This window comes from Choloepus didactylus, chromosome 3, assembly GCF_015220235.1.
Source record: "Choloepus didactylus isolate mChoDid1 chromosome 3, mChoDid1.pri, whole genome shotgun sequence".
NCBI lineage: Eukaryota > Metazoa > Chordata > Mammalia > Pilosa > Megalonychidae > Choloepus > Choloepus didactylus.
In genome coordinates this window covers 147,414,678-147,439,009 of record NC_051309.1, presented here as the reverse complement: position 1 = coordinate 147,439,009, position 24,332 = coordinate 147,414,678, and the positions used below count along the sequence as shown (strand labels likewise).

General features: G+C 33.9%; 1 protein-coding gene across 1 annotated transcript; it reads left to right on the top strand.

Annotated features, from left to right (window-relative positions):
* The first annotated feature begins 14,116 nt into the window (after nucleotides 1-14,116).
* On the top strand, nucleotides 14,117-16,029 carry LOC119528837 (mitotic-spindle organizing protein 1-like). The gene has a single exon (XM_037829073.1). The coding sequence runs from the start codon at nucleotides 14,127-14,129 to the stop codon at nucleotides 14,379-14,381; it is 255 nt and encodes an 84-aa protein (XP_037685001.1). The 5' UTR covers nucleotides 14,117-14,126; the 3' UTR covers nucleotides 14,382-16,029.
* Nucleotides 16,030-24,332: the final 8,303 nt, after the last annotated feature.

The following is a 24,332-nucleotide window of genomic DNA, read 5'->3' as shown; positions in this document are numbered from 1 at the left end:
GTAATGCTTCTCAGGCTATGAATCAGCAGGAAAGGAGTTAGTTAGTTTATTGGCAATAGGGTAATAGATCCTGATAATCATATGAGCTGTGATTTGATGAAGCACAACTGATACTGAAAAAACAAAAAAAGCCTTTGGAACCTAGGGGATTCTGTTCCCAGAGATAACAGTAAATAAACAATTGTGACAAGAAGGGAAAAGTAAGGAATTGGATCACTCAATCAGGGAGGGGTGGGTTGCCTCACCATGTAGGCAATCCTGACTGACTAAAGTGCTGCCCAAGGATAAGAGAAATCCAGAATAAATAATGAAAAAGGGGGAAGTAGAAATAATTTTCAGTCACAGGAACAATTGCAGCAGCAGGACTGGAGTTTGTTTCTTAAAGCTACATCCTTGATAGGGGACTCTGAATAATTGTACACCCCCACTCAGAGATGAAATAAGATCATCTTGTTTATACACAATGCATTCCCTTTTGTATTATGGGAGACGGTAATAATGACAGTACAAGATTTAAGTGGTGAGAGGAGTGAACTGAATCAGGCATCTCTGGTGAACAGATTCAAACCCTCTTGTCCTTGCCTTTCTTTTCTTTTATCTGTGCCTGGGATCTGTTCTTGTATTGCTAGTCCCTGATATTACTTAGGAAAAAAGATCTGATTTTTCTAAATCAGATATGCTTATTTCTGAATTTATGTTAGCATAACACATTTTCTATGTTGGAAATATATCTAAGTAAACATTAATTTGAAACCCACATAAATATACAAATCATTTGGATTTCAATATTTAATTGTAGGAGTATTTAAGTTGAATTTGAGTAATTTTTCCAAGGTGACACTTTTAAATAGTAGAATTGATATCAGTTGATTGCACCTTCTAGGCTCTTAACCATAACTACATTTTATCAATTCTTGTTAAGTAAATTACAAAACAACAATATCCAAATTAAAGAAAGGGGGGATTAGGAAGAAAAAGTATTCTTATGATAGAAATAAAAATATGGTAAAAATAAAATTTGTTTTAAATTAAAATAAAAGAACTTTTTGGAATTGTATCACATAATTCTCAACTTTGGTAGAATGAAAAGAACATTCAGGCTAGTTCTTGAGATAGAGGTTTGATAATGTGGGCCTTTGACTATCAAATATTAACACCAAATAATAAAGATTACATTAAATAGATACAAGCATAATCAAAGAGATTAATGGAGTAAAATATTGGTCTATAAGGAGACCAGATAATATGGGTTATGGGAAAACTTTCTTTAAAGGAAGGGTGTTACGAATGGCATCATACCCCCACAAATACATGTTCAAGTCCTAATCCCTGGGCCTGTGAATTTGAACTCATTTGTAAACAGGATCTTTGAAGATCCTATTAAGATGAGGCCAAATTCAATCAGGGTGGCCCTTAATCCAATAGGACTGGAACCCTTATAAATGGGAAATTTGGACAAAGTTGTAGTTGGAGACAGAGAGAGACAGATCACCATGTGATAGAAGTAGAGACTGATTGTCAGAAAGCTACCACCAGAATGCTACAGGCTTTAGGGAGAGCATGGCCCTGCTGACACCTTGATTTTGAACTTCTAGTCTCTAGAACTGTAAAACAATAAATTCATTTTGTTTAAGCCACAAGTCTGTGGCATTTGTTCTAGCAACCATGGCAAACTAAGGCAAGATAGGATCATTTTTCAAGTAGAGGAAAAATCAAGTTACCTTGTATTACCACACTACCTGCCAAAATTAATCTCAGGTAGATTAGAAGCAGTGGCTTTCATATTTTATTTTCCAGTAGCATAATCATTTTTATCAAATGATATCTAATTTCAAACCACTATTCCAAGCAAATCAAAACAGATGTGTTGTGGTCAAAAATAGTTAACATGCTTTGAAAGTTACTGGACTCAAGACAGAAATTTTTTAAAAAGGGGCTGGGAAGCACTAAAATGTAAAAGTTCTAAAGATATCTTCAGTTGTGGCAATTATTACAACAAAAATGATTTGCCAGTTTTAAGAACTCTTCAAGTACTGTAAAAGTCAAAAATGCTCTCTGAATTCCTGCATTCATTTACACGCAAGCAAATTTAGTGATTCTGAATATATATAGTGCTAAGTCATCCCATTTAACTGATCAGGTTAAGGCTATAAAGGTGAACTGAGCAATCAACACTACAATATTTTATAATGTTATATTTTCTCTGTCTTCATATGTGTTATGTCTGACTTTTTAATCAAAAATAAATTCACTGATGGTATTTTGTATTACAAAGTGAATTTTATAGATACCTATTTGAGCATTATTTTAAATAAATAAAAAATAACTAAAAGGAAATTAAATGTGGATTATGTTGATATTTTTAAATTGGTGTTTCAAGTGTATGTGCTAACTTTTCTACTTGGGTATTATAAACTTATACTACGTAAAAATGTGTGTAGTCAATAAACATGAATATGGCATGTTCAGACACTGCTTGTGTATAGGTGCATAACAATTAAAATACAAAACACTGGAAGTATTCACATTATAATAGGCAGTGTGCTGAGCTGAATAGTCTGCTCCCAAAATTTATGTATTTAGAACTTCAGAATGTGACCTTATTTGGAAATAGAGGCTTGGTGTATATAATTAGTTAAGATGAGGTCAAACTGGATTAAGGGGGGCCCTAAATCCAATGTGACTGATATTCTTATAAGAAGAGGGAGATTTGCACACAGAGACATTGTCACAGAATGAAAACAGCCATGTGACTAGAGGTGGAGACTGGAGTTCTGCTGCCATAAACAGAGACATGTTTGGGACTACCAGAGGCTGAAAGAAGGAAGGAAAGATTTTCCCCTAGAGGCTTCCAAGAGAGCATGGCCCAGCTGATACCTAATTTCGGATTCTAAACCTCTAGAACTGTGAGAAAATAAATTTCTGTTGTTTTAAGCAATCAATTTTGTTGTACTTTAAAGCAGCCCTAGGAAATGAATACAGGCAGTAATAGGCATATAATTACATATTGCATTCAACACAATATTGTATAAAAAGAAATTTAAAAAAATTGTTTTAAGTAGCAAGAGAGCAGCAATATTTGCTTCAAATTTTAGTAGTTTAAATACTTTGGTCCAATTAATTTTACAGATGCTGACGTTTTTAATGTTTTCTCCTTTCCTGCCTTCTTGCCTTCTCTTCTTCTTCTCTTCTTCCTCCCCTTCCTCCTACTTCTTTTTTTCTCTTTTTTTTTCATGATTCAATGACTAATGATGCCTTCCCAGAACTTTTGTTTATTTTTCTCCTTATAAATCCAATTAATAAAACACTTTTTTTTTTTTTATCTTCAGAAGACGGTAGCCATGTCCCTGATAAGTAGAAGATCCTTGTTTTCTTTCCCAGGAAAAGATTTCATGCTTCCCTAAACAAGCAGTATATTTAGGTTTCACATTTTTCCCCTTTCTTTTTGTTACTTGCCTCAAGTCATTAGCTAGAACAGGAGTACTCTTTTCTCAAAGCACCTGCATTTAATTGTAGGTTATTGCTTTCCCCACAGGAAGGCAAGAACAGATGGATTAAAATACACTGTACTGACAGAAGAAAAAGGAAAAAAAGAAAGAGAGTATTCTCATTTTCAGAATGATTTACATTGTTTGAGAAAAAGACACCCAAATTAAATAGAAGCTCGACACTAAATAACTTAGGTGTTTTGGTTTTGCTGGATTTTATTTTTACCTCCTTATTCCTCTGGCTCTATCATGTTAACACTGAACTAAAAGCATTATAATCTGAAAGTCAATACACTGTATCAATTAAAACCTCACCTTAGAGAAAAATCACTGTAGTTGCCTGAGCTTTCTGTCTCCTGTTTATTTATTATGGAATGGTTTCCCACACAGCATTGGCTGCTATTCAAAATCTACATTTAAATGCATATAATTCAATAAGACCAAGGCACTGTGTCTTTCATGAGTGGTTTATTAGAATATAAATTTTTAGTTAAATTAAGGGAGTAATATATTTTTATTCTGCTCTCTGTATACAGTTTTAATTGTTTATTTATGAAAGGTTATGAAATTCAACCACGTAAAGGATAGTAAAAGCATGCATATTTTAAATTCCATAATAAGTGCTTTCAACCTTTACGGGCATGTTTAATGAAATAGAAACTGTAACCAGAGAGTTGCAAACACAACTGTAAAATTCCCTCTCTCCCATGGTTTATAGTTAATGTTCTCCTTGACTGTGTAACTATAGAGCAACGAAAGATAATAAAACTGGAAATGTAGTCTGATCTTAAACATGTTCTATTGTGTATATCCTTTTGGTCCAAGTTAAAGCATTTCAATAGCAATATAACATGCATAGCCAATATAGAGTAAGGGAATCTGGAGTTTACTTGGTTGCCTTTACTGTTTAACTTTTATTCTTGAAATTATGCATATCAAAAATCTGAAAAAACTTATTTTGCAACATATTCACAATGGAATATAATATACAAATATCTAAAATAGAAAATTTAAGTATTGTGAAATATCAACAGGATATAAAGAACAGTAAATGTGAGCCTACCTATGGTCATTTCAGTACTGACAAGCCAGAACTTAAAAGGCTTGTACTTAAATGACAAGCCAGTACCTAAATGATCATTGCATGATGGCACAGGAGTCCTCCAAGTGCCACATATGATGATGATGTGGCACTTTGAGGACTCCTGTACCATCATGCAAAAGGTGCCCGGAGATGGCACCCTCTCAATTCAGTGTTACAATCTGACATACTTTACCCTTTCAGGATAAAAGGAAATTAGAGCACTGGATTAATAATGGACGTTTTATGGATACTAAGGAAACTCAGTGGAATGAATGAAAAAGAAATGGAATGAATTTAAATTATTGAACATGGGATGCTGACATTTTTAAATTTCTCAGTTCTGGTTACTCTCTGTTTACCTTTTGCATGATGCATATATTCTGCATGATGCAGAATTAACTATTGCATTGTAAATTAGCTTTATGCATGGTATTTAACCAATAAATATATATTATTTCTTCTCTAAATCCCATTTCTATTAAACTTATCTATATATGCTATATTATTTCTGTCATTTCTATCAATAATAAAAATTATTGCTATGATTCTTCTTGATTTTGTGCATTTTAATTTTTCCCATTAGTGACTACAAGTGCATACATAATCTATATGTTTAATTATATTTTAACTCATTCACTTTAAGTGAATTCTTAATTAAATCTCTTGTTTCTTACAATTAATTCAACACTTTAAGAAATCTAACTAAATGCTGGGCACTATACAAACACCGTACAAATTCATAAACTACTTATTGAAAGTATACTTATTAAATATATATATATTAGGCTTCATAAGAGCATAATATATTTATCAGTAAACAAAACTCATAAATTCAACAGAAAATTAGAAAGGATGTGTTAAAATTTGACAAACGGGAAAAAATCAAAACAGTTTTACTGACTTCAGAATTAACATTTAAAGTTTGGTGAGATGAGAAACAAAATCAATTTGAGTTGATGTCCATTTCTTTGTTATTGAAATCATCTCTGTTGGAGGAGTTAAGATTTCTAATGAACGGTATAGTGAAGTTTGGAAACCTATCTTTGGTACCCGCTGTGAGACTTTAGAGCAAAAGTATCTGATAAGGGTGATGTCTGAGCCATATAAATTTATAAATGTAATGTGCTTAGAACAGTGTTTGGCACAAGGGTTTTAACTGAAAGTCTTGTTACTTTTGTCATTTTTTTTCCCTGCCCAACTGCTGAACTGATTAAGAAGGTAGACAAAGCTGTAAGGCGTAGCAAGAACAAAAGAGTACCTTTTTGAAGGCAAGGTTCTAGACTGACTCATATCTGAAGCTATTAGTTTTCCAAAAACTGAATCTGGGAATAAGACAGACTTCCCAACGGTTCATACCCAGTGCTGCACTGGGACAAATGTCTCTGCTACAGTGATGGGGTTTATGGCTGAAAATTTTAAGGCATGGTGGGGGGCCAGGGGGGGGGGAGTGTGGAGAGCAAGATAGAGAAGAAAGGGATACACTACAGCCCAGATTTTGTTTTCTCCTTCCTAATATGCAAAGCAGCAAAATCACTCCACAAAGATGGGTGAGTGAATTGGTGAGAGACAAAAGGACCCTATACTAATGGCCCTCTTCCACAAAGATGCAAATTTTAAGGGAGGGAAAAAGGCCTCCCCTCCTGTCACCACTAAACAATGGGTTATTCAAATTTATTATTTGACAAATCACTTAAATATATCATGGGACTGACTGCAAATAGATAGAACTTAATTCTAGACAGGTGCTTGGTTTATCTTAGATGGCTTTCTGCAAGACTGAAAAAAAAATTGCCTGGGAAGGATATAGTTTAATACAGATAATGAAACAAGTAGCTTCCTTTATATTTAACAGATATTTATTGATATTGAGGTTACAGCAACCATTAAAAGAAATTTTATGCCCTCAAAGACTGAGTAGATACAGTAATAGGAACAGATACTGGTATAGGTATAAGATAGATATAAGTATAGGTAAAGGAAAAGGTATAGGTATGTTTCCCTGGATCTATCTATGTATAATATGTCTATTTAATTATGGAGTGAAGCAATTTAACTGGCAGAAAGAATTCTGTTCAATACAAACTTAAGGATGGTATTCACTCAATTATTTTTCAACAGGAACTTATTATCATGAGGATACAGCAAAGTTCAAAAACAAGTTCCTATGCTCAAAGAGGTTGCATATCTATATGTAATCCCATTTACAGATTTAAATATCAATATCTTATATGTAATAATCCTAAAGAGTAATTTCAAATTAAACTATCATTTTGCTTAGAATTTTAGATGTATAATGCTTATTAATTTACTGTAAATGCTGTAGCTATAGAGTTCTGGAAAAAAACGTTAATTGCCTAGAAAATATTTATTCAACTTTCTTGGAAAAGGCTATTATAATTCCAATATCATTGTAGTAATGCAGAGAATCTAAGTAAATTTAAATCTATGTACTGATGTCTAAGGAATGTGGCATGTCATTATAAAATTTTTATGGGTGAATTTTTATTAGTTGTCTTTGTATTTGTTTTTATATGCCCTCCATAAAATTCACAAAATTATCAATTTTAGTTATTTTTGAAATAGAAGCTCTTCTTCATAGGTATTAAACTTATGGAAATTTTGTGATCAAAATAATAACTAAAAGCCTTTCTAAAATATGGTAGAAATCTTTGGAAATTCTGACAAAGCTCCAAGTTTTTCCTATCCATGACACCTTAACATTTTGGGGTCATTAGTAATCTTTTAGTCAATTACCATTTACTTTTGTGCAAAACTAAATCCTAGTCTAGTAGTCTGAAATTTATTGTGTCTTCAATTGTATGAGACAGCAAGCCACTGTTAAAGTCTTACTAATTAATTATTAATTACTTAAAAATACAATATTTCATAGCTTAGTTCAAAATTCATTAAATCACATAGGTCATTGAAGCTAATAGCAGCAACATGACATTGTTTTGTTTCCTTTGCCATGGTCAATAATTTGGAAAAAAATTAAAATAAATCATTTAAAAATTGAATTTCATTTTGGTGGTTGTGAAAATATTCTTTGCTGACAGGCAAAATATTATTACTCTTTGCTGTGGATTGAGTTGTGTATCCCAGTTTGGGCATATTCCTGGTCTTGGTCAACATTCTGATTGGTGTGGTCCCATGGAAAATTAATCTCTTAGACATGTTACTTCAGTGAATGTATGACCCAAGTATGTCAGATTGAGATTTAATCTGAATAACTAGGATCATTTATAAATAAAGTGAAATTTAGACAGAGAGAGAAGCCATGTGGAGTAGTTAGCAGCTGGAAGTCAATGAAGCCCAGAAGAGAAAGGAGAAGCAGCTGCCATGTGCATTGCCATGTGGCAGAAAAGCCAAGGAACCCCAAAGCTTCCCTTGCTGGCCGGTCTGAGGATACCGTAACAAAGAGCCGATAAATTCTTGTTGTTAAGTCAATCCTTTGTATGATAGTAGTTTCAGCAGCTAGGAAATTAAAACACTGTTATTTTAAAACCAATTTTAAAACACTTTGATGATAATTTAAAATATTTGGTTTGTAATTTTTATTTTAGGTTTTTTCATTCAAATTAATCCACATTCCCATAATAATATGTTAGCTTAATTTGATTCACTCTAAAAGTAATGAAAACCTTTCATAAAACTAAAGTATCCTTCTATTAATGTGTTTATTTTCAATAGACAGTTTCAACAGAAAATGAAAATTTTCTGTTTTACAGTGAAAAGGAATTTTAATTATTTTATTACCGTTCTTCAAACATTTCTGGAATTCCATTCAACAGTACTATAAAAAAGAATTTCACTATAGAAAAGTCAACAAATAATAGGACCCTGTCAATTTAGAAATAATTGAGAAAAACTTTTTTTGGAGATAGAAAAAAAGAGCATACTAAATGTTTCACTACAAAGGCAAGCTGTCTAAACAAACTATTGCCTCTTTATATAAAGAAGGCATATTATTTAGTATCCTCATATTCAAGATTCTTGCAACGAGAAACCTTGTAGAATATTATCCTGGATTTTAGTTGTGCATATTATATATATATATATATATCTGTAAATGCTTTAGTTGTGCAGATATTATATATATATGTATGTAAACATTGAGGATGGACAGATGCTTTCCATGAAAAATAATAATTTCTTTAAAGTTTTTAAATTAATAAATGTATGCATACAAGTGTTATAAGTGAAAAGAAAAGACAACATTCACTAGTCTTTTTTTTCTCATTTATTTTTCTCCTCAGATGCTATTTCAAAGAACTGGATTATTCTTCAGAATGTGTTTCCTTTTTACTTGGCAAATTATTGATGTGGTTGGTGCAAAAGGAAAACAGTAAGAAGGTTAAAGTAGAAAAAACTTAGTCACACAGTTATACCATCTGCTTTAATTTTTGTTAAAAAATGATATGAGAATGTATTGACATATTCCCTAAAGGTGAAGGCTGTAAGGTGCAGAATAGTTTGTTAAGTTTAAATCTACTTTCATAGGGAGTCAATGGTGTAAGAATTCGGAAAGCAATAATGAGGTGGTTAGGAGCATGTATTTGACATGAGACTGAAATATGCTCAAATTCAGGCTCTCCAACAATGTAGATGTAAGAAGTTGGCAAATTGTATAACCTCTCAAACCTGAATTTTCTACTCCAGAATTACACTATTAAAATCTACCTTAAAGATTTTATGAGAAGCACATAATATTATTATGAAAAGCACCTAGCACAATGCCTCTAACATAGTAAGCACTCAAAAATGTATTTTTGTGCTGACACAATGACTAGAGGTTATTATAGCCCCTAATTATGCTAAAATACATCTATTTTACCATCATAAAGATGAAATAAACTAGAGTGAAACATAAATGCTTATTATTTAAATGATTTTCCAATTCCTTATGGCAAGACTGTTTTGTCAAAACCTTACGTATCTTCAACTGTTTGGCAAGGCATATTCATGGAGAAAATGTTTGCAAACCAACTGTAGGGACCTGAATGAATTCCAAGAATAAGGCATGAAAAGATAGGATTGTTAATGATATAATAAAAACAATGCCTAAAACTTGGATTCTATCTGTAATTTTAATAAATAGTTTCTGTAAACATTGCTTTCAAAAATAGCCACATAACTATTAATTTTCCAATAACATGAATTTCAAAATTGTTCTTTTTAGACCACTCAATGCCTAGTGATTATCAAAGAATACCAGGGGTTTAAAGATCCCCAAAGTGAGTGAAGACTAGGCAAAGGACAGTGTAGGAAGAAGAGATATCACTACTCCAACCAAACAGGGGTAGCATTGCTCTGTGCTTAATCCAATGCTGATAATGTTTTTCATAGCCATGCAGTCACTTTTTAAAATGGCTTCTTAACTGCAGTTTTAGTTTCCTTGTCTGCTCAAGCAAATGCCATGCAATGAGTTGACTTAAAAAGTGGGAATTTTTTAGCTCATGGTTTTGAGGTTAAGAGATAGCCCATATCAAGGCATCATCAATGGGATGCTTTCTTCCCAAAGGCCAGCCTTCTGGGTATGACTGCCAGTGATCCTTAGTCCATTTTTCTTCTGTCACATTTTAATGCACATGATGGCATCTCCTGACCTCTCCCTTCTCTTCCAGGTTTTGTTGAATTTCAGCTTCTGATTGTTCCCCATAGCTTTTTGTTTTTCTATCTGTATTTCATTCTGCTTATAAAGGGACTCCAACAATAGGATTAAGACCCATTCTAATAGAGGTGGACCACCACTTAACTGAAGTAACCTCCTCAAAAAGTCCCACTTACAATGGGTTCACACCCACAGGAATGGATTACGGTTAAGAACTTGTTTTTCTAGGATACATACAGCTCCAAATGACCACAACTGCTCTTGTGCAGCAGTCATGTTCTTCCCAAAACTGGGATGAAGACTTCACCCTCTGAGAATACTGGGGCAGTGGTCAGATTCTCCACAATCCTAGGGGCATGAGATTCAATCCTCTCAGGACATTGTGGTGGTGGCAAAACTCTCCTCAATTCCTAGAAAATAAGCTCCAACCTCTGAGAACACTGGAGTAGTAGCACTCTTCCAGGACAACAGGGCAGAAGGCCCATCTTCTCCAGGGTCTGAGACAGACTCACCCTTTCCCCACACATGTTCTGATTATGATTTTATCGATTTCTGCTGTGTTATTGTTTTCTTTCCTTAGGTTTAATTTGTTCTCTATATTCTAAATTTCCAGTAGACATCTAGACAATTGACTTTAGACTTTTCTTCTATAAAAAAAGAATTTAATGCTATACAGTTATAGTGAAGCCTTGCTTTAGCTGTATCCCACAAAATTTAGCATGTGTTTGCTTCATTTTCATTTAATTCAAAACTGTATTTATTTCCATGTTATTTCTTCTTTGAACTATGAAGGTTTTTTAAGGACATACAAGGTTGCATTGAATCTATAGATTCATTTACAGATAATTTATATATTTACCATATTTAATTTCTCAATGCAAGTTAATGGTATATGCTTCCAATAGTTTAGGTATTCAGGAAGCTTCTCTCAGTAATATTTTGCAATTTTGGACCCCTTTCAATGGATTTGTTCCTAAGTATTTGATGTTTCTAATACTACATATATTACACAGTTATCAAATTCAAAGTCTTTTTTGCTAGCTTATGAAATAAAAATTTATATTTTAAAATTTGGAACCATTTTCATTTTTTTATAGGAAACTTTTCAGTTAAGAAATTTAGGAAGCTTATTTGTATACTTATTTTGCTAAAAATAAATTTTTATGAATAAATGCTGAAACTAATAAAATGTTTTTATGAATATTTTTAGGAATGTATTGACAACAACAAGTGGTTGTTTCCTTACTTTTTCTTTTAATATAACAAAATATGTTGACTGGTTTTCAAACACAAACATTACATTCCTGGAATAATGCAAATGACTATTATTTTTGTTTGTTTTCAATATATTTTTGGATTCAGTGATGGTATGCTTTAAGGTTTAACTTTATGAAATGCTAAGTCCTGGGCCTTAGAATTCATAGTTTTCCTCTAATTAAAAAAGCCTTTTCTTTCCTATGAGTAGCAAAATTCTGTTAAGAATTACAAAAGTCATTATCTTGAAACTTTTTCCATGTATTTTAGGTCATCCTTCTCTTGAGCAAGTACAGGTGAATAAGGAGGGAAAAATTGATAGGCGTAATAATGAATTTGGAGGCAAATGGAAGTAGAACCTAGGGTTTGTTAATATTAAAACATTTGATTCTGCTAAAATGATAAATCAGACTACTCATTTTATTTCTTAAGTTTCCTTCATAGTGGATATATTCCTTGATATTTAAATGTTTGTTGTTTTTGTTGTAAAAGGTTTTGTTTTCCTTCCATTAGGTTTTCTAACTGGATGGTTTTTAATGTAGGGAAAAATATAATTTTTGAGCATAATTTTGCTATCAATGATTTTATTTGTCTCATTTTCTGATATAAGTTAATACTTTTTGATATTTATAGATATAAGCATAGTTTAAATACAACTAAAGATATATTTGTTTCATTTCTCCTAATATCCCCTTACAGGTAATATTGATCATAATTTACTTGATTCTGTCACATATTAAGATTAATTTTACTGTTTCAAATGTAGGTTTAGGGGATGACAACATCAACATCATTATGCAAACAGCTATTGAAAACTACTCTCCAGTGAAAACAAGGAAAATTCTGAATTGTTTGAAACTCTGGAGGAGGATTTAGACCCGAGAAGGATCTTGCAGATTCTGAATTGAAGAAAGAGAAGAACTATCAAGTGGGAATCTTCTGGCCCAGACAAGCCAGTCCTCTGCCCTCCCCCTCACTCAGGCTCAGTGCATAAATCAGCAGACGGGAACCCTTCAACCAGGGATACAGATTTTAAAATCTCTCATAGCAGTGTTTGAAGACCTGGGGGACAGAAGAGGACATTTAAAGACCCAGGTCAGTGAGGGACAAAGAGACTAAGAAAACATGGACAGAGATTGCATTTCTGGCTCTGAGTCTGAAAACCCTTCCCCACCTTTGAGGAAAGTAGCAGCCAGTGGCCATTTCCTTACCTTGGGGATGGCTGGAGTGCTGGGTGAGCTAAGGGACTACTCTGCCACAGGTGTAGCCCCACATTAAGCCAGATTTGGGGTGGGAAAATGAGGGCAGTTTCAGCTCACCTATGTAGACACAAGATGTGCTCGGTGGCAAAGTAGCCTCTGAGGACAATTAAGTGACCAAAAAGCACCATCTGCTGGACAGTCCAGTAAGTGCAAGGAAATAGAAACACTTTTAAAAACATGTTCCAGACCCTTTATTAGGACCACAGGAGCTGGTCTACATGCCCTGCACAGAAACCCAGCCTGGGTTTGGCTGACAAATACAGACAACCCAACTGTCAAAGCAGGACTCTAAAATAAACTAGGTCTTACTGACCAGTGGAAAACAGAGCACAACTGGAAGCCAGCAGATCTACATTGCCACACACAGTGAACTTGCTGGGGTAATCTGTGCCTGCCTCCCATCCCTGTGGCTGGCCATGGTGGGTGCCTGACTTAGGGGGAAAACTGGAGAGCACAGCCAATCTGACAAATGGTCAGCAAGAGAAACAAAGAAACATAGAGATAAAGAAAACTGAAGGCAAAAGAGAGAAAACAATCTTCAGAATAAACTAATCAAAAATCCAATGCCTAGACAGCAAAAAATCACAAGCCGCACCAGGAAACATGAAGATATGGCCAAGTCACAGGAACAAACTAACACCTCAACTGAGATTCAATAGTTGAAACAACTAGTTAAAAATATTCAAACAAATCTTCTAACTCAAATCAATGAGTTGAATGAAAATGTGACAAAAGAGATGAAGTATATAAAGAAAGACACAGGGTGATCCTAAGGAAGGATTTGTAAGCTTGAAAAACAAATGGCAGATCTTATGGGAATGAAAGGCACAATAGAAGAGAGGAATAACACAATGAGCAGACTTGGAGAGGCAGAATAGAAGATTACAGAATTAGAGGACAGAATATCTGAAATCCTACATACAAAAGAACAGATAGGGAAAAGAATGTGAAAATATGAGCAGGGGCTCAGGGAACTGAATGACAATATGAAGCACATGAATATTTATGTTATAGGTGTCCCAGCAGGAGAAGAAAGGGACAAGGTACAGAAAGAAAAATAGAGGAAATAATCAATGAAAATTTCCCAACTCTTAGGAGAGACATAAAGTTACAGGTCCAAGAAGCGCAGTGTACTCCAAACAGAATTGATACAAATAGACCTACTATAAGACATTTACTAATCAGATTGTCAAATGTCAAAGTCAAAGAGAGAATTCTGAAAGCAGCAAGAGAAAATCAATCCAACACATTCAAGGGAAGCTTGATAAGACTAAGTGCAGATTTCTTAGTAGAAAGCATGGAGGTGAGAAGGTAGTGGTATGATATATTCAAGATACTGAAAGAGAAAAACTTCCAACCAAGAATTCTACATCTGGCAAAACTGTCCTTCAAAAACGAGGGAGAGGTCCGCCTCAGCGGCCTCAGCGATGGCGAACAGTGGCGGCGCAGGGGCGGCGGCTGCGGGGGCGGCCTCGGTGGCGAATCTGAATGCTGTGAGGGAGACCATGGATGTTCTGCTTGAGATTTCAAGAATTTTGAATACTGGCTTAGATATGGAAACTCTGTCTATTTGTGTACGGCTTTGTGAACAAGGAATTAACCCAGAAGCTTTATCATCAGTTATTAAGGAACTTTGCAAGGCCTCCGAAGCACTAAAGGCTGCTGAAAATATGACAAGTTGACTTTCTGGAGAAATCCTGATGAGATATGTCCAGCTCTGCAAGAGGATTTAAAGATTGCATTGTAGTCAGGAATGTAGAATGAACTTCATGCAGCAGTATAGAAATATTTTGTTTTTGTTTTTGTTTTTTTAAGAATTATAAACTATAGCTGTATAAATCAGTGGAAAGTGGCTTAAGAGAGAACTATCAAATATGTTTACTTCGCATCATATTCATTTTTTTTTAAAGGCCCTAATGCTTTGGCATTGCTGTGTTCATATTTATGTATTCCTTATTTATAGCTCTGATAGCTTTAATTTTCTAAGCAGTCTGTCTGTAAAATGTGCACATCACTGTGATTGGTTGAGTCTAGTGGAACCCATCAGTAGTGATAAAGTAATAATGACTTGTTAACATTTCCATTATAAACTTTAATTTTGAATTGTTTATGCATAATAATTGTGGATTTAGTTGTGTTGAGCTGTAAGTTGACAATTGCAGCCACCATTTGTGAATTTTTATTTAGATTCATTATGAATATTAGAATTTTTTTATTTTAAATAAGAGCATAGAAAGCATTTCTTGTGTACTCTTTAATGAAGAATGTTTAGTTTTATAAACAAAGTTTGGCTGGCTGTTAATGTGAATCAGATCATTTTTATACTGAAAAATAAAGCTTAGAAACTTAGATTTAAAACTAATGATAGTGCTTAACTTAGTATTATTTGTAGTTTTATTCATTTAAATCTAATGAGAATGTTTTACTTTCTAAGTTTTACACCCTATAAATGAAGGTCTAAAAAAATAATTTATAAAGTGAAATATGGCCAACATGCAAAATTCCCTTTTGGTTTTATTACATAAAAGTAATTTGAGTCTTAACTAGTAAATCTTGAGTAAAACTTAGGATAGTGTTATTCTCTTCCTGTAACAGAATTTCAGTAGAAGATTTTTCACAAGATTAATATGAATTTAATCTGATTTTATTGTTTCTTAAATTTTAGACTTTTTAAGTTGACATTTAAATGATAGTACAAGCATTCCCTCTTTAGTAGCATTTTTTTTTTCAGACATGCTGAAGTGGTTTCAAAAAAGAGTAATATTTAAATAGCAACTTTACTGTTTTAAAAATCCAGTCTTTTAACTAGTTTGGCTTTTTAAACACATGGCATCTTTATTAAGCACGTTGGAAAGGTCTATTGACAGAACTGATTGAGAGACAATAACTTGTGACAATAAGTCATTTGATTGATAAACACTGAAAACACTGCATGTTATTTATAAAATCGTATAAAGAAAACACTTTTGTCAAGCTCTTAATTTGAGCAAAATTTGTATATAGTCTCAGGCCTTAAAAGTTGATAGTTTTATTTATGATTTTGTAGATTAAGTTATTTATGTATGAAACAAAGCTGGAAAATATATTGAAAAGGGATTGTTTACAGAGGGCTTCTTTAATGTATTACATTTCTGAAATGTAAACATATATTTTTAATGTGTACTTAAATATAAGGAAATCAAACAAAATAGCCATGCAGTTGCAGTGTGTGCGTATTGTCAGTGACAAAATTAAAACCGTTTCGGAGGTATTGGCATGTACTTTTGATTTAATATTGCATCTGTGAATTCAGCTTGTGTTCCCAGAGATATTAAATAAATATTTAGATGATTTTTAAAAAAAAAAAAAAAAAAGAAAAAAAAAACGAGGGAGAGTTTAAAATATTTACAGATAAACAGACACTGAGAGAGTTCGTGAACAGGAGACCTCCTCTACAAGAAGTACTACAGTGGGTGCTACAGACAAATAGGAAAAGACAGGAGAGAGAGGTTTGGAGTAAAGTATAGAAATGATGAAAAAGGAAAATAGAAAAAGGGTGGAGATTGGGCATTTGATGCTGAAAGAGTATAGAATGTCCAGCAGGATTGATTGCATAGATCCAGAAATGGATAGCACAAAACTAGGTGATGGTAGCATGACATATTAAGTATACTGAACAAAGATGACTGTGAGTATGGTTGAAAGAGGAAGGTTAGGGGCACATAGGACACCAGAAGGAAAGATAGAATGGGATTGTATAACTTAGTGAAACCTAGAGCAGTCAAAGATTGTGATTAAATGTACAAATATAAGAATGTTTTTACATGAGGGAGAACAAATGAATGCCAACTTTGCAAGGTGTTGAAAATGGGATGGTATTGGGGAAAAATACAATCAATGCAAGGTAAAGTTGTTAACAGTAACATTGTAATATGCTTCCATTAATTGTAACAAAGGCAATATACCAAAGCTAAATGTCTATAAGAGAGGGATGTAAGGAAGGAAGTGGTATTGAATTCTTGGCATTGGTGTTGTGTGACCTCTTTATTGTATTTTTTTCTTTGTTACTTTTTAGTTGTTATATTTTTATTTCTTTTTCTTTTTTTTTTTTTTTCCTTTTTTCTGTTTTCTTTTTTGCCTTCCTCTTTCTTTGTGGAAGAAATGGAAATGTCCTCATGCAGATGGTGGTGGTGAGTGCATGTGCTGGTTTGGATATATTACATCTCCCTAAAAGAGCCAGGATCTTTTAATGCTATTTTGAGGGATATTTGGGTTTGGTTCATTCCATGGAGAGGTGACTCACCCAACTGTAGGTAATAACTCTGATTGAATTATTTCTATGGAGGTGTGACCTTGCCCATTCAGCATGGGTCTTGATTAGTTTCCTGGAGTGCTTTAAAAAGAGCCTCACAGGCCCAGATGCTAGCTGATGCTGATGCTTAGAGGTGCTTAGAGAGATTTGGAGATGTTTGGAGACACCAGCCCAGAGTTCGCTTGGGAGAAGCTGAGAGAGACCCAGAGACATTTTGGAGAATGCCATTTTGAAATGCAACCTGGGAGCCAAGGAACGGCAAATGCCACCCTTGTCTGTTCCCTGCTGACAGAGGTTTTTGGATGCCATTGGCCATTCTTCAGTGAATGTACCCTCTTGTTGAAGCCTTAGTTTGGACACTTTTATGGCCTCAGAACTGTAAATTTGTGACTTAATAAATCCCCTCTATAAAAGCCAATCCATTTCTGGTACTTTGCATAATGGCAGCTCTAGCAAACTGGAATGATGCATAACTGTGATTATATAAGAAACCATTGATCATATACTTAGGAAGGTATGCATGGTGTGTGAATAAAACCATCTAAAAATAAACAGAGGGATACAAGTGCTGGATAAAATGTTGCAAAAGGGATATACCTAATCACTTCTTGTGGGGAAATAATGGTGCAGCCCATCTGGAGCACACTGTGGTGGTTCCACTGGACACTAAGTATGGGGTTGCCATATAATACTGTAACCCTGTTATTGGGTATATACTTGAAAGAACTGAAAAGTAGGAAAAATTGGCATTTGGACAGTGGGATTTATGGGGCAGTATTTATGAGTCACAGTGGATGAAAGTGGCCTAAGCATACACTGACTGATGAATGGAATGGTGAACTGTGGTGTATACATATAATGGCATACTGAGCTGCTACAAGAAGGAATGAAGTTGTGAGGTATGCAACTAGGTAATGGACATTGCAGACAGTATGTTGAGTGAAATAAACCAGAAATGAAAAGACAAACATTATAATGCCCCACTTACATGGACTAACTATAAAGTGCAAATTCTGAATATTGAATCTGAGAGCACAGGTTGCCAGGGGAAGGCTTATTGTAAAGGTTCCTAGATTGTAAGCTCTTACAGGAGTTACACCTATTCCTGAGTTGTAATGGCTGTTTCTAAATTCTGAGATGCTGAGTTCTTTGTGTATAAACTTGTTGGTCCCTGGAACTTTGGGTATCTGTGTGACACTTGAGACTCAGAGCCAGAGTCTGGCAGCTATGAATGTCAGTATTACCCCATACAGCAAATGTTGAAGAGTCTGAAATAGAGATCAGTCTTCAATTAGAGATATGAATGAAATAGACTTGGTTAAGACTAAGGTAAATCAGACTAAAAGGTAAAGGATGATATTGATGGTGTTATAAAACTTCAACTTGTGTAAGACTATAGGAAGAGGTGTCCATTAGGTGGCAACTTTATATTTTTTGTAACATACTATGTAATTTAACTTGTATGGTCAGTTTATTCAAACACCATAATTACATGGAACTTTGAATAGAGAGTGGAAACTGGCTGGTTTGTACAGGTTAGTGTGAAGCCCCAATACATCCCAGAGTAATTTGGGCAGAGAATAAAAATTTATTTGCAAAGCCCCCTGGAGGGACTGGAGGAAAATGTGGAAATATTAAACTTCCCCACCTGGGGAATTACTGATATTCTCAAAAGCATTGGGGACTACTAATTTAGAAGGTCAAGTCCTCAACCTTGTGGCTTGCCCTTATGAATTTTATTAGTGCAAAGGAGAGGCTAAGCCTACTTAAAATTGTGCCTAAGATTCTCCCCCAGAAAACCTCTTTTGTTGCTCATATGTGACAGACTTTCCTGTGAGGCCTCTAGCTTCTGTGCTTTTCCTAAGGTGTCCAGCATGTGGCAACTGTCAGCCTGTCACTCCTGACCGGTATAAAGAGGTGTGGCCCCTTTAATTCTTAGCTTAGTTTGTTTCTGTTTTGACTGTTTTCCCCTAAGCCCTGGGGTTTGAGTTCTGAGAGGAGGGCAGGGCCTTGAGCTGGGCCCTACCTCCTACCTCTTAGGGAAGATACACACTCTAGGGATTTATCACCTGAATTTGAATTACTTCTTTGTCTCTCTGACTCTGTTAACTCCACCCCTATCTTGGTCAGAGTGCTGCAAACTGAAAATGGCTGATGCTCTTTCCACTGAACCACTCAGGGTGAGAGAGAGAAAAAGGGAATGAAAGCCCCCTTTCAGAGCCAGTCCATGCCCCCCCACCCCTCAGTTTTGCCCGTCAGTCAGATAGAGCACCCAGTCTTCTGGGCTCCCTTTCCCAGGGCACAGTTGTTTTCCAGCTCTCTAAAGTCAGTCTCTAAAAGCCTCTGTATTTTTCCTATTTTTCTTCCTTTTTTTTTTAATTATTTTTTTTTTTTTCCATCAGCCCATGCCCTCTCCACTGGGTGCAACCTCAGGGCACTTTGCTGCTTGTCAGGGGTTTGTCTTTGTAGCTTGTATTCAGCAGTCCACATTTGTTAATTAAAACCCCAGGTGGAGCTTAGCTGACCTATACTTGCTGCTCTGGGAATGCTGCTTTCTCCTGCAGTGAGGTCCTGTAGCTGAGCCTGCCGTGGGGTAGGTGGGGGGGACTCCTGGTGCAGATCCACATTTTTTACTTATGGATTTTATGCTATGATTTCAGCCATTCCACCCAGGTTGGTGTACAATGTGTGGACAGTCACAGTTGTTCCCCAGTAGTTGTTCGAGATTATTTACTAGTTGTTCCTGGTTGTTTATTAGTTCCTCTGGGACTAACTAAATACCACACCTCTCTATGCCACTATCTTAGCCCCTGTCTATTATCTTTTAATGAGTTAAGTTCTGTTGATAGATAATCCATTACAAAAACACAGCATCCACTATTTTGCACTCCAAGAAAAAATAATTTTAGTGACTCCATGAGTTGTAATTTATATATATATATATATATTTTAGTATCTAATTATAGTGTCCTTATGGAAATATAGAATAATTTGGAAATATTTAGCCATATTTAACAGAAAGAGAGATATACAGGTAGATAGTTAAATTGAGACCCTAAAACTTGTTCCAAAAAAAAAAAAAAAAAAAAAAAAAGCATTTGGAGCTGGTGTAGTTTTTATTATGGTAATTGTTTCATTTGTTTCATTAAAGTGTCCCACATAATTTTACTTCAAAAGTTGGCCAATTTTGTTTTCCTACAAAATCACCCAATATATAACAATTTTAGATATTAACTTGCAAACTTATCTGCATAAATTTTATGTTCACTTAGCTTTGTACTTATGTCCCTTTTCTTGTTTCTTATATTGCTCCCTGATTTGTCATTTTTCTTGTTAGAGTCTAGTATATTGTTTTTCCCTGGTTTACATTGTCAATTCTATAATTTTCCTCTATTCATTTATTTCTGTGAATAAATTTTAAGTTTTCATTTTAATTTCATTAGTTGTATTGGTTTTATTCTTTATGGCTTGCTAGAGAGAAAGCTCAGCATGCTTTTTGTCACTCTGTTATATAACAAGATGTATTTAAGGATATAAACTACTTATGGCAAAGTAGTTTGCATTGTTTGCATCTCAAAGTTTGATATTTTGATTATTCTTTATTGTCTATGCCCAATTTTTCTGTAATTTTCCATTTTAATACATAATTTAACATAATAAGATAAAGAATGCTAAAATTTATTTTACTCCTTTGTCTCAACACTTTTATTATAAATATTAATTTTCTGGTCTTTTGGTTATAGGACACAAACAATATAGATATATTTTTTCGTTTGAGGACTATTATAAGAATTTCCTGATAGGAAATTATAATGTATTATCACTATTTTTAGCTGTTTTTTATCTGTCTAAATTTTTGTAGATTCCCACCATTAGATACAAAATTTAATATACTACGTTTAACTTATAATTTGTTACTTATACTATTGAAATACATCAATGCTTATTAATATTTCTGTTTAATATATGAATTTTTGAAAACTATGAATTATAGTTTCTCTCCAATAATATCGTTTTAGTAAGTATAAACTTTTTAATTTTTTTAAATAAATAATGTTTTATTGTTTGGTACATAAAGAATATATAATTTTGGCAGTTAGCACCATAGAATAATATATCATTTAACTGTTCCATTCAATATTTGACATTCAATTTAACTTTGCCAAAAATTAATTTTGCCAATTTCCCTATTGTTATTTGTCTAGCGATGTTTTTCTTTTTTTAATATTCATATCAATATCATTTTGCCTTAAATGTGTTTCTTGTAACCAGCCTTTTGCCTTCTTGAAATATAACAGTTTGAGAATATTTATCTTTTTTTTTTTAAATAAAGAAGAAAAACAATGCATAAAGTGCAGATTTCCCCTATATCCCCTCATACTACCCTGAGCATGCTTGGTCTCTGACCTTGGAAACTTATCAGCATCAGGCCTGGTTAGAAATTGAATGGGAGAGTCTTTATAATTCAATAGAGTAAATTATTCCACTTAAAATTTTTGATATATTTGGTCTATACTCACTATTGTATTTTTTATTATGCTTTCTTATCTCTTACTTTTTTTCTTTACTTTTCAGAATTTATGAAATTTCAAGATTTTTCCTGTCTACTAATACAGGGGAATTACATCCTCTTTATATTCTTCCAGTTGTTAACTTTAACTGACAAATGATAACATTTAAATATTTCTTTCCAACAAAATTAAGAATAACCAATATTTATAACCCCCACCAAATGAGAAAGAAGTTATAATCATTATCAATATTAAATTAACCCCTTTCCATACTTCAGTCAGGCATATATTTCCCAGGAAGTCTCTTCTTATATTTGGTCAGAAGCTGATCTTCTTTAGTGTTGCGACAGTACTTCAAATCTCTCTGCAGATATGCATGTGGATATGATCTAAGTTATTTTCCTTTCTGCTTTATCTCTACTTCTCTACATGTTAGTTATTTCTATTACCATTATTTCTGTTGTCACTCTTGGCTTTTCAAAAGACAGGTGGTAATAAACTAGTCACTTGACATAAATCATTGGCATGGGATTTCAATCTAGTTTTGAAAGTTTGTTTTAATACCCACGTTACCATTGAGTACCCAGCCTCACTGTGGCTCTATTAAGTAAATAGGTTTGAGATATTTCAAACAAACCTTCCTGTAACAGTATTTTCGGTTACAGTTCGGGTGGAAAGTAGTTAGAAACTCATGAACTCACATGGATGAAAAAGAAAGATTTGTTCTGAAGTTGGAGTACTATAATAAATTTTATTTTTAAAATGTTCTCTTTCTTTTTGTTTTCTACTATATTGATTGATAAGTTTCAAAATAACCTTTGCGTACTTCTCTTTGTGTCAACAAACATAAGAGTATTCAGAAGAACATCCCTCACTTTTTTATAGTATACTTTGTAGTGGATTAAACATGGTGCTTCACAATGTCAGGGGGAGGATTTGGAAGAAATCTGGGTCCAAACTTCCCATATCCTTTCAATCAACTATTCTTAGTTTAGCCCTTGCCTTTCTCCTATTCTCATTCCTTGTCATGCACAAACTTTATGTTTTCTGGGGTTCTTTGGGGAAGAAGAACCTGTACTGCTACACTTGTCTTCCCCTGTGGTGCTTATTCAAGTTTCACATCTTCCAGATAGGGAGTTTACCATATGCTTTCTAATTATATTGCTTTTATGGATTTCTCACTCTTTTCTTTGATGTGTCAGTTAAACTGTATTTTGGTTGGATGAAAGGTAAAATCTTTTGTTTAGTATACAATTTTGAAGCAGAAGTGGCAATGTTCTCTTGAAGGAATTTTGAATTTCTATTGATTTCTGCCTATTTTTTTTTTAAATGACGAGACTATTTATGGGATTAAATGCCAAACGTGTGATTTCTCTTCTCTGTGTACCCCAGAGAAGGAGAAATAAAACTCACTCTAAATGAAACCCAGTTCAGAGTTACAGGATCCTTAGCTCCTAATTAAGATTGATATCATGTTAACTAAGTTTTCCTAAGTAACAGACCCAAATATCTGCATATCCGTTGTATTTTCAGGAAATACAAAGGGAATCACAGGGAATTTTGAAAAAAGGCACAAATATGTTATATTTTCTTGATTCCTAATTCCAATTTCTAGCTGTTAGGTGATGTTATGGGTTGAAATGTGTTCCCTAAGAAAATATGCTGAAATTCTAGCCTTTAGCACCTGTGACTGTGGCCTTATTTGGGAAAAGGTTTTTGGTAGATGTTATCAAGTTAATATTGAATTAGGGTGGCCCCTGATCTAATAGGACTGTTGTCCTTATAAGAAAAGGAGAAGAGGCACAGACACTGAGACAGGTAAGAGAATCATGTGAACATAGAAGCAGAGCTTGAAGTGCTGTACCTGCAAGCCAAGAAACGTAAAGGATTGCTGGCAAACACCAAAAGCTAGGAAAAGGCAATGAAACATTCTCCCCTACAGATTTCAGAGGGAGCATGGCCTTGCAGACACCTCGATTTTTGACCTCTGACCTCCAGAGCTGTGAGACAATAAATTTCTATTAATGTATCCCACTCAGTTTATGGTACTTTGTTAAACTAATACAGGGACCCACCACCTCATCCTGGAAGTTGATTGCTTAGTGCACCAACCTTGAAGCATCTTGTTCCTTTGCTAGGCCTTTAAAAGGATAATTCACGTGTTTTGTTTTTGTTTTTTTTTTTATGGTTCCTACTGAGTGGTTATAGGCTGTATATTTCAACCATTAATATAAAAATCTACTTTTATCATATACCAAATTTGGACCTGAAAACATCTCTAATGATAAGGGTTTCATTCATAACTTTCCTTTTTCTTTTATGTTCTTGTCTTCCCATTCCAGTTATACGGAACTTATGGAAAACATTATGGTGCCACATAAAACAAAGATAAGAAGAAAAGAAGAAAGAAAGGAAGATAGGAACAAAGAAAGGGAGGAAGAAAGGAAGAAAACATTGTCAGGGTTCCTTACTGGCTCTAACTATGTTTCCAAAATTGTTTTTAATTCTTTCATGTATACTGAAAATTTATCAATAACCTATTTATGATTGAAAACACTCAACATTGTATAATAGATATTTAAATGCATTAGATAATTTAAATAAAATTAAAATATTGAAGAAATTTAAGCACACATAGTGTGCAAACCTATGTAAGGACACAAAAACAAATTGCAGCCCAACAAGAATCTAATTGGCAGACATTTTTGAATGAATGTCAAAACCAAATTGCCCTCTTTTACATTAGATGTTTGTAAACTATTTTATTTTAAAAATTTAAGCACCTCCTATAATCATTTGCCTGAATTAATCATACTTTGAAATAAACAACC